Source organism: Bos indicus, chromosome 24 (assembly GCF_029378745.1).
Source record: "Bos indicus isolate NIAB-ARS_2022 breed Sahiwal x Tharparkar chromosome 24, NIAB-ARS_B.indTharparkar_mat_pri_1.0, whole genome shotgun sequence".
Lineage (NCBI taxonomy): Eukaryota > Metazoa > Chordata > Mammalia > Artiodactyla > Bovidae > Bos > Bos indicus.
Genome location: NC_091783.1, coordinates 46,202,534 through 46,212,867, shown reverse-complemented (window position 1 = coordinate 46,212,867; position 10,334 = coordinate 46,202,534). Strand labels below are relative to the sequence as shown.

The following is a 10,334-nucleotide window of genomic DNA, read 5'->3' as shown; positions in this document are numbered from 1 at the left end:
CCCTTTCCCTCATTTTATTTACCTAAAGATCAGCTCATTTTATTGCTTGCTCAGGCTCATGTCCATTGAGCAAGCCATCTGGCCATCTCATCTGCCGTCTCCTCTTCCTGCCTTCAATCTTTCAGGTATACTTAGTCGCTGAATAACTATAGTTGTTCATCATAGTGATGAGAAGAGTTCTGCCTGTGTGATTCAAGTATCACCTGTTTGTAAGTTCCAGAACGCCTGAACTCGGTTTAAACTCAAGCCCAGAAAAGGCCATCATTTAACTGGAGCTGATTTCACACATCTGATAGGTATGGAACAGCTCCCAGGTGTTTTACTCCTGTGCCTTGTACAAACATGAGTTTCTGAAGAGTTTATACTGGTGTCATGGAGGTGTGTTAATGTGAAGACTGAGCAAAGATTCACATTACTTCAGTAACCTGAAACTTTTTAAAACTATTAAAATAGCCTGATAACTTTAACAAACCCTAGAGCTAGGAAGGAATTTGAAGTGATGCTGTTTATGCCCTGGTTGCTGAACACCTCATTCTGTGCTGGAATCTCTGAAGGATGATGTGAAACTTCCCACGTGAAATGTACTTTGCTGTAGCTCCTTCTAGTTAAGAAGCTTTGTTTCTATCTTGCTGAAATCTCTATTGGAAAGGATCCAACAGAAACCATTTGTCGTTTCTTTATAGGAAGAAAACTAGAGCTGTCAAATGCCTGTTCTGTATTCTAGTTACAACACAGGGTAGGCTCAGTGATATTGAAAGAGGAATCGCTTACATATAATGCATTGTTTGTGATTGTAATGTTAGGTTGGTGCAATAATTGTGGTTTGCATTGTTGAACTTTGCTCTTTGATACTGGAATACATTGTTAAATGTGGTTATGTTATACATCAAAAAAAAATTACAGCAATGAACCAGGAGCAGCAAATTCTGAGACTCAAGTGCAGTTTTTTTAAAACCACTCAAACTAATGTGATGGGTTACCTCATGGGCACCTGAATCTTCTGGACAGGCAGGCCTGAATACTTTGCCTAACGGCCTTCCTGTGTGGCAGCCAAGTGGCCTGTCCAAATGTATTTTGTACAGCTTATAGAGGAGTGGTAAATGTCTTAAAAGGTACTTGACCTTTGAAATTTGAGGTTTTATGGCTTTCAGATTTACGTTTTAAAATCTTTTGATAATAAAGTGAAGTCTCATGTCTCTTTCAAGGGTATAATTTATAGGAATATTAAGATAGGCATATTTAAATAGTGCTTAGTTTATTGAGCATCAACTGTTGAGATTAACACTAAAGAACATGCAAAGTGAGCAAGACAAGTACCATTTCATTTAGGTTATTTAACAGAGTTACGGTGGGAGGGCAAAAAACATTTAATGACTTCGTAAATATTGTGCAGTTACTACACAGAAACACACACTGAATGCAGTAGATAAAATAACCTACTGGTAGACCTGGAGGAGTTTGTGGATGGATTGACTTTTGGCTAGAGGAAAACTTGTTTTATGTTGTTCAGTTGCTCAGTTGTGTCTGACTTTGCGACCCCATGGACTGCAGCATGAAGGACAGCGTCCCTGTCCTTCACTAACCTCCCAGTTTGCGCAAACTCATGTCCATTGAGTTGGTGATGCTACCCAACCATCTCATCCTCTGTCTTACAGTTGATTTACAATATTGGTGTTAGTTTAGGTGTACAACAAAGTGATTCAGTTATACTTGAAATTTTTCTGCACAAAAGATTTACGTATTGTTTATATATTCAGTTACCTACTTATGTCAGTATAAATTCATGGTTAATTATTTTGTACTTTGAATTATAATCCAATAAGCTCTAGAAAGTCTTGGTTTTTTATTTTTCTTCTAGATTTTACAAGTTTTATACACACACACACACACACACACCATACATGTACATTATGTACATGCTGGATATGAGTTCTTAACAGGGTAAAAGTACCATAAATTTCCTCTTTTTTTTTTTTTTGGCCACACTGGGTCTTTGTTGCTGCATTGCGGGCTTTCTCTAGTTTGGATAAGCAAGGGCTACTGTAGTTGTAGTGCTTGGGCTTCTCATTGTGATGGCTTCCCTTGTCGCATAGCACGGGTTGTAGCACAGACGGGCTTCAGTAGTTGTGGTTCTTGGGCTTAGTTGCCCCGCTGTATGTGGGATATTCCTGGGCCAGGGATCAGTCTGTGTCCCCTGCATTGGCAAGTGGATTCTGAACCACTGGGCCACCAGGAAGTCCTCTTCTGTTCTTCAGCTTGTCTGTCTGAAAAGGTGGCTTCTGTTGAAAAAAGCCCTATAGACAGTAGGTTGTCTTATGTAACAGTGAATATCAAAGTTTTTCCGCCTTTAAATTACTTCAGTCAGGAACACATCTGAGTTCCTTCATTCAAGAAAATTCTAAACTTAAAAGGTGTCAAGAAGGGGGAATTTTTCCCTCGCACTGCATTTGACTGGCCTACTGATAAATTTGACACCAGACAGATTAATGAGAGAAGTAACAAATTTTAATTGATGCACATGGAGGTCTCAGAAATGGGATATAAGACATGGCTAAAGCAGGTAAATTTTATGCTTTTTAGACAATAAATTTGAGAGGAATTATCAGGACAAACTTAGACTATGGGTGCTTAGTAAGTGAGTCTAAACAGAGTTTGGATTTGGGCTTGTAAATAAAAGAAGCATAACAAGTTTTGTTTATACAGACTTCTTGGCCCTGAATTTCCTATCTCTGCCGTAAGGATGTCTTTCAACCTCCTGGTACACAGAGGGGACCTTTCAAATGGGAGGTTTATTTCCTGATTTCAGGGAGACAGGTGTTACAGTGTCCTCCTTGGATTTGCAATTTCTTAAGTAACATTCAAAATCATGCCGCTGAGGGTATTTTGGGGGTGGTCTGCCTTGTGCCCCAACAGTACAAAGGGCAGACCACCCTCACCCGTGCTTTGTTGCAGACAGCTAGCCCCTGGGTACTGAAGCCTCCTGGAAGTTTTCGCTTTGTATACTATTCATGTCTTGTTTTGACCCTCTGCTCCACTCATGAATCTACTCAGCTTCTAATCTTAGTGATGAAATCCAACCTCTCTGCTTTTGACATTGACTTACTGCTGCCCTCTGTCCCCTGCCTGGCCAGGTCCTGCTTCTCAGATCCTGGCTTTAGCTCCTTGGCCAGGTTTGCCCCTGTCTCCTGGAAGGGAGGGATCAGGCTATGGGAACTGAAGTAAAAATTGGTACTGACTGCTGTTTTTTTAATTAAGTAATTAATTTTTGGCTGCACTGGGTCCTTGTTGCTCTGCACAGGCTTTCTCTAGTCGTGGCAAGTGGGGGCTACTCTTCATTGCCAAGAGCAGGCTTCTCACTACAGGTAGTTTCTCTTGTGGAGCTGGGGCTCTAGGCTCACAGGCTTCATTATTTGTGGGGCATGGGCTTAGTTGCTCCATAGCATGTGGAATCTTCCCAGACTAGGGATCGTGTCCCCTGCATTGGCAGGTGGGTTCCTATCCTTCATGTCACCAAGGAAGTCCAGTACTGCTGTTAATGATCAGGGAGAGCTGGTTGAATTCCCTGTCTGGTACTATCATTGTCTAATCCATGAGAGTACATAAGAAAATAGCATCCTTATCTTGGGGGGCTTTGCAGTCTTCTTGGGGAGGTAAGCTATCCACGAGGAACAGAAATTAGAGAAAAAATGTCATATTTCATCAAGGGCTAGTTAGTGTAATAAGGATGACACGTTCTAGAAATTCAAGAAATGAGAAGACTAAGGGCTGGAGAAGGTGGGAAAGTGGTGCTGAGATAGAATTTGAGAAGAGAGACCCAGGCAGCCTGCAAAGGAGCAGCACAGTTGGGGTGGCAGAAAAGCCAGATTGGCCTAGGGTGGGGACAGGGGAGGAAGCCGGGGAGTGAAGTGGCAAAGGTCAGGGTAGGGAAGGTCTTGACGGCCACACACGGGCATTTGGGACTTAATTTTGATGGGGAAACGTGGCTTTGTGAGGAGAGCAGAGAAAAGAAGCAGGCAGTGCTTCAAGAAAGAACAACTAAGGCGAGTTGGCAGAGTAGGAAGAGGAATGCAGACTGACTTTTTAAAGTGTGAAAGGAAAAGTGATTTTAGTGGGCATTTGTTATTTTTGTCACTCACCATCCATTTATCCTATTTCAAGGGAAAGATCCCTAATTCCTTCTGGGGAAGCCTCCCTTTCCTTTACAACTCTTGTGGAAAACAATTTGACAGCTTTATTTCAAAAACTTTAAAATTATATTATTTAACCTGTGATTATGAGAAACTTTTTTAAGGTAAGTTGATTTTCAATGTTGTGTTAATTTCTGCAGTACAGCAAAGTGAATCAGTTATATGTGTGTGTATATACACACACACATAAACACACACACATTCTTTTTTAAAATAATTTTCCATTATGGTTTATCATAGGTATTTGAATATAGTTCTCTGTGGTATTCGGTAAGACTTTGTTGTATATCCATTCCAGTATAATAGCTTAAATCTGCTAACCCTACCCTCCCACTCCATCCCTCCCCAAACCTCTCCCCCTTGACAACCACTAGTTTGTTCTCTATGTCCACGAGTCTGTTCTGTTTTGTAGATAGGCTCGTCTGTGTCAGATTTTAGATTTCACATATAAGTGGTATCATACTTGTCTTTCTCTTTGTGACTTCAGTTGGTATGATAATCTCTAGTGGCATCCATATTGCTGAAAATGGCATTATTTCATTCTTATTTATGGCTGAGTAGTATTCCATTGTATATATGTACCACACCTTTATCCATTCATCTGTCGTTGGACATTTAGGTTTCCATGTCTTGGCTATTGTGAATAGTGCTTCTGTGAATATTACGAGGAATTTTAACAAAAATTTATGTAAAAGATATTTATCAGTAATATTTCTAAAAGCATTAAGAGAATGCTAAGAAAGTATTGGTATATCCACTTGATGGGAAATTATGCAAAAGTTAAAAAGTGATACTGAAGATTTTCCTTTTTAATTTGTTGGAGGTTTGAAATACACTCACATTGTATAAACTCAGAGGTCCAGAGAGCATGAAGTGAAAAGTGGGTTTTCTTCCCTCCTGTGTCCCTCTGCCCCATTCACCCCTGCATAAGAGGAGTATTTAAAACACGTGTGTCTATTCTCTTTCCTCCTTACCCAAATGGCAGTTTGTTTCGCATCTTGTTTTTCCCCTACTTTATAGCTGGTGATTGTTCCATATCAAAACACAGAGCTTCCTCATTTTTTAAATGCTTGAATATGATTTAATTGTATACATATATTACAATCTATTGAGCTAGTCCTCCACTGATAGCATTTAGTTCTTTCAAATCTTTTGCCAGAATAACCATGCTGGCTATATGCTGGCGCTATATATATATATATATATATATATATATATATATATAAAAGCATATATATATATGCTGCTATAAATAATTATATACATATTTCACTTTGCACATATGAGGATATCTGGAGGATAAATTCTAACATGGAATTGTTGGATCAAAACTTAGGAGCACTTAGGAAATTCCTTGGGGCTCCAGTGGTTAGGACTCAATGCTTTCACTGCAAGGCTTGTGGCAAAAAAAAAAAAGGAGCATTAAAAATTTTGGCAATAGGCAAAATTTCTTTTCACAGAGATTTTCAATTTTTTCATGAAAGAGTGTCTGTCCTGTCCATTCAGCCAGCACCATGTGCTATCAAACTTTATGTTAGGAAAGGTGTATTAAAGGATTTTAGAAAATACTAATGAAATATTGTTAAGTTACAAAAGCAAGACTCATATCTGTACAGTACAAGCTTAAAAATGCAAATGTAGGACTTCCCTGGTGATCCAGAGGTTAATAATCTGCCTGCCAACCATGCAAATGTATATTATTGAAAAAGATAATGCCAAAATGTTAACAGTGGTTTATATTAAATTCATTATTCCATAATTGCTGTAGTCTGACTCTTTGCAACCCCATGGACTGGTCTGCCAGGCTCCTCTGTCCATGAGAGTCTCCAGGCAGGAATACTGGGGCGGGTTGCCATTTCCTATTCCAGGGTATCTTCCTGGAGTAGTGTTATTGCTGTAGTAGTGTTATTTAACTTCATTAGTAAAATGTCCCAAATTTGTTATAGACCCTTGGGGGCTTCCTTGGTGGTGCAGATGGTAAAGAATTTGCCTGCGATGCAGGTGACCCAGGTTCGATCCCTGGGTTGGGAAGATCCCCTGGAGAAGGAAATGGCAACCCACTCCAGTATTCTTGCCTGGAGAATCCCCATATTACTTGTCTTTTTATTCCTAACACGTGTTGAGGTGATGAGGTTTATAAATTAGGAATGAATGAGGAATGTTTTCTGACTGTGGACAACCATTTGAAATTCCCAATCTTGCCACCAGGTGGTGGAAGAGAGTTAAAATTCCGGGGACCTTGTGGGATCTGAGCCACGAAAATCAAGTACAATGTACCCTCAGAGGTTAAACAAAATGTTAAAAATGAAAGTTTAAACAATTAGAATTATATTTAAAATATTTGTTCCAAAATATGCAAAACTCCCAGGAAAAACCTTGATGCTATCTGTGGCACTTCAGCATATTTCCTCAGTTGGCACTATTTTTTACCCCTCCTGTTGAGCCTGTTCTCCTGGTGCCCCTGATGATGCTGTCAGGCTTCCCTTTCTTCCTTCTAACCTCACTGCTTTCCAAAGAGTTGAACAACCAGATGAATGGATGCATGTCCTGGGAGTGACCCAGAACTGAAGGCCACCTCTCCATCTCTGTTTTTGCAGATGACTCTTCGTGGGATTTCATCACGGGGGTGGGTGAGGGCGAACCTTCCAGCTGCCCTTCAAATCACCCCAGCAGCTGTCTTCACTGTGTCTGTCCCAAGCTAGAAGCTGCTCAGAGGCACAGTTTGCCTCTCCAGGTCTGGGGCTGGGGTCTGGCTCTCTTGACCTTCATCCTCCCCTCCTTGAGTGGATCTGCCTCAGGAATGACCTCTATCTTTGGCTCTGATTCTGTTTAGAGGGGCAGAGCTGTAATCGAGCTCCTCATACTTTAAATACCTTGTGATCTTGGCCACGTCAATCAGCCTCTGTGGGCCTCAGTTTTGGTTCAGGACAGGTAGCGCAGGTACTTTGTCCTAGAGTGCCTTATCACTGCAAAGCGGGGATGGGTCTGACTTGCCCTGGGTTATGTTTACGAGGGTGTTCTACTAGGAGAATGCAGGAAGAGGAAGGACGCTGGGACATCATACTTATGGAGGGATTGGTGGAGAAGGGTCTTGGGTCTGGATCATAAGAATGCGGAAGGGTTGGGGAGGAGCTGAGTTCCTGGACACCTTGTAAGGACCCCACTGAAGGACATGGAGTCAAGGGCCAATGACCTTTCCATGACTTTTGGACTAAAACATGCTTACCTGTGGCGGGTGCCTCTGGGATCCCGCACTTCACAAGCTGAAGCGTCCACACCTGACGCGGCCGACAGCGTTGTCAGTGCTCAGGCTTCACGGAGGCCACGCGCGGTCCCAGGGACCACCTCGGATCCGACGGGGGCTCCTTCCACCAGCGCGCAGAGCCTGGATATCTCCGCCAGGAACTGGGTCAAAGGAGGAGGGAGCTGTGGGCAGGAACCGAGCCGAATTCGGGGAGGCGACAGAATCGGTTCCTTCCAATCTTTAAAGGTCTCCTGAAGTAGGGGGACGTAGGGCTAACTGACTGCCTCCTGACACCGCAGGGTCTAACCCGCGGGCCGCCTCTCTCTTCCGCGCGGGACGAGTGCAGGGTGCGGGCAGACCCGGGACGCGGCTCGGGCAGGAGTGTGGGGTGCTGGGTGCTGCTGACCGCTGAGGGGTGTGGGGAGCGGGACGGGGCGCTGGGTGTGTGTGGGAGTGCTTGGCGCGGGGGCGGGGCCGGGGAGCGGGGCTCTGGGGACGGAGCGGGGGTGGGGGCGGGGCCGGGGCCGGGCGAAGCGGCTGGGGCAGGCGGGTCGGGGCGGATGGGTGGTGTGGGGCGGGGCGGAGCGGGGGAGCTAGGCGGGGCGGGGGCCGGGCCAGGGCGGGGCACGAGGGTGGGCGGGGCAGGCGGTGGCGTGGGCGGGGCCGAGCAGGGTAGCTGGGCTATTGCGGTTCGGGGCAGGTCGGGCGGGGAAGCTGGGTAGGGCGGAGCGCAGCGCGGGGGCGGGGCGGAACGGGGGAGCTGGGCGGGGCCGGGCGGTGAGGCTCGGGGCAGGCGGGGCGGGGCAGATGGGTAGTGTGTGGGGCGGGGCAGATGGGTTGTGTGTGGGGCGGGGCGGGACGCCGGGCGGGACGGGGCTGGCGGTGGCGTGGGCGGGGCTTAGTTTCGGGTGCGCTGCCGGGCTGGCGGGTCCTGACAGTCCTCGTCCCCTCGCGCCTGCTCTGGTTCTCCTCGCTGCTCGCTAGCCAGCCATGACAGGCTCACTGTTCAAGGGGAACTTTTGGGTAAGTCAGCGAGGCGAGGGGCCCATCGCCCGGCTTGGGAGCTGGGGGCCCTGAAGGGAGCCGTGGGCCCCTGTCCGGAGCAGAATCCGATCGGAATGGCCGCCGCCGGCCCCTCTCTGCGCTGCCCCCAGCCCGCCGCGCGTCCGCGGGTCCCCGGGGTCCGGTTCGCAGGGTCTCCCTCGGCCGTCCGCGCCCCGGGTCACCGCAGACAGGTGTAGCCTTATAGCTGGGACATTCACCCCTCATCTCACACCTGGGGAAACCGAGACCCAAAGGGAGGAGCCACCCGTTCTGGGGCAGTCGCAGGGTGGTCCCGGAGGCTCCGCTGTGAGCAGATTTGGGGGGTAACGTGGGTCAGAGAACGTGCGGTAAACTTGGCCGGGTTGTTTGGCTTTTCCAGGTCCGCGGAAATGTACAGCCTGTCCGAGCCTGCAGACTTTAGCGGGGTTCTTTAGCAGAAGCTTTGCCGGTCTCGTAGCCCCGTTTCCTGAGCCCCTGCCAGCCTTTGCCCCCTGTCCCCCTATCTAGGGGGAGGCTGGTGCGTGTGTAAGATCCTGCGAGCTGGTGGGGGCATCTGAGCCCGAGGACGGGCCCAACCAGGAGGCGTCAGTTCAGTCCTCTTCTCCTCTGTCCAGTCCTCTTCCCCCCTGTCCTCTCGCTCCCCAGGTGCCCCTCAACAGTCTGTACCCCCTCATTTAGAGGAGCCACCCTCATCCTTTTAAGGCAGGAGCAGAAAGTCAGCTTGTCTCCAGACTGAGCTACTGCTGCCAAGCCGCCCCATCTCCTTACCTGCAATCCTGATGTGAAGTGAAAGTTGCTCCCTCTGTCTGACTCTTTGCGACCCCATGGACTACAGTCCATGGAATTCTCCAGGCCAGAATACTGGAGTGGGTAGCCTTTCCCTTCTCCAGGGGATCTTTCCAACCCAGGGATTGAATCCAGGTCTTCCACATTGCAGGCGGATTCCTTACCAGCTGAGCCACAAGGGAAGCCCAATACTGAAGTGGGTAGCCTATCTCTTCTCCAGAGTATCTTCCTGACCCAGGAATTGAACTGGGGTCTCTTGCATTGCAGGAAGATTCTTTACCAACTGAGCTATCAGGGAAGCTGAAAGGAAAGCAACCCTGATGGCTCCCCCTTTAGCCTCATAGCGCCTAACAAGTTCCTGTCCCCCATGGAGAGTGCTACATAGAGAAACTTGGCCCTGTGACCTGGGGGACACAGTTTACACTCTGCCTTGAGAAGTCCCTTTTCCTGGAGTTTTTGGGGTTCTCCTTAGGCAATGCCTACCTGTGGGGTATGGTCCTCTCACCCCAAGCAGCTTCACAGAGAGGGTGCATGGCCTTGGAGCTGGCCCCTGGAGGAGGCCTGTGAATTCTTTGGTGGAATAAAGGATCTCTGGGTCCCATGCCAGGCGCTGTGGGAAAAAAACAGCACAGAGAGCCCTGTTTTTCTTCCCCTCAATATGTAGCATTCAGTTTTCAGGTCTCTGCCCAGTGTCTTCTCTTCAGGGAAGCCCTTCCTGATTGCGCCCGATAGTGCATGTTGTATTCCTTCATAGTTTTTGTCCTTTATAGTTTTGAGGTTGGGGGCCTGCAAGCATGTGAGCACCTTGTAGACAGCTGTTGTCTGGCTTTCAGTGCCACTGCCCCTTGCACGGGCTGATGCCAGTGAGATCTCAGCTGATAGCTGTCGAATGAGTACAGTGGACCTATAAAACGGACAGGGCATGTAGTGGGTTGAGAGCTGCGGCCTCCATCCTCAGAGGATGCCACAGGAAGGCAGCCCCCAGCTGCTCCCAGAGGCAGTCTTGCAGGAATGGTTAGGGGAGGAGGCAGACATGAGGTCTGTGTTGGGAGTTAGAGATTGGGTAAAGGTCC

The 10,334-nt window shown here is 47.2% G+C and overlaps 1 protein-coding gene and 1 long non-coding RNA gene across 4 annotated transcripts in view; one reads left to right on the top strand and one right to left on the bottom strand.

The window, feature by feature from the left end:
* Nucleotides 1–813: 813 nt before the first annotated feature.
* LOC139179469 (uncharacterized) lies at nucleotides 814–7,866 on the bottom strand. The gene is made up of 2 exons (XR_011563838.1): nucleotides 7,414–7,866; nucleotides 814–2,294 (listed from the first exon to the last, which is right to left on the bottom strand). It is a non-coding gene; the product is annotated as an uncharacterized lncRNA (long non-coding RNA).
* A 460-nt stretch (nucleotides 7,867–8,326) lies between these two features.
* Nucleotides 8,327–10,334, top strand: part of PSTPIP2 (proline-serine-threonine phosphatase interacting protein 2) — a 113,277-nt gene continuing 111,269 nt past the window's right edge. For all 3 annotated transcript variants that reach the window (XM_070778988.1, XM_019986806.2, XM_070778989.1), the window contains exon 1: nucleotides 8,327–8,454. In XM_070778988.1, the coding sequence (XP_070635089.1) occupies nucleotides 8,422–8,454 (33 nt within the window). In that variant the 5' untranslated portion in view covers nucleotides 8,327–8,421. The remainder of the gene's footprint in view (nucleotides 8,455–10,334) is intronic.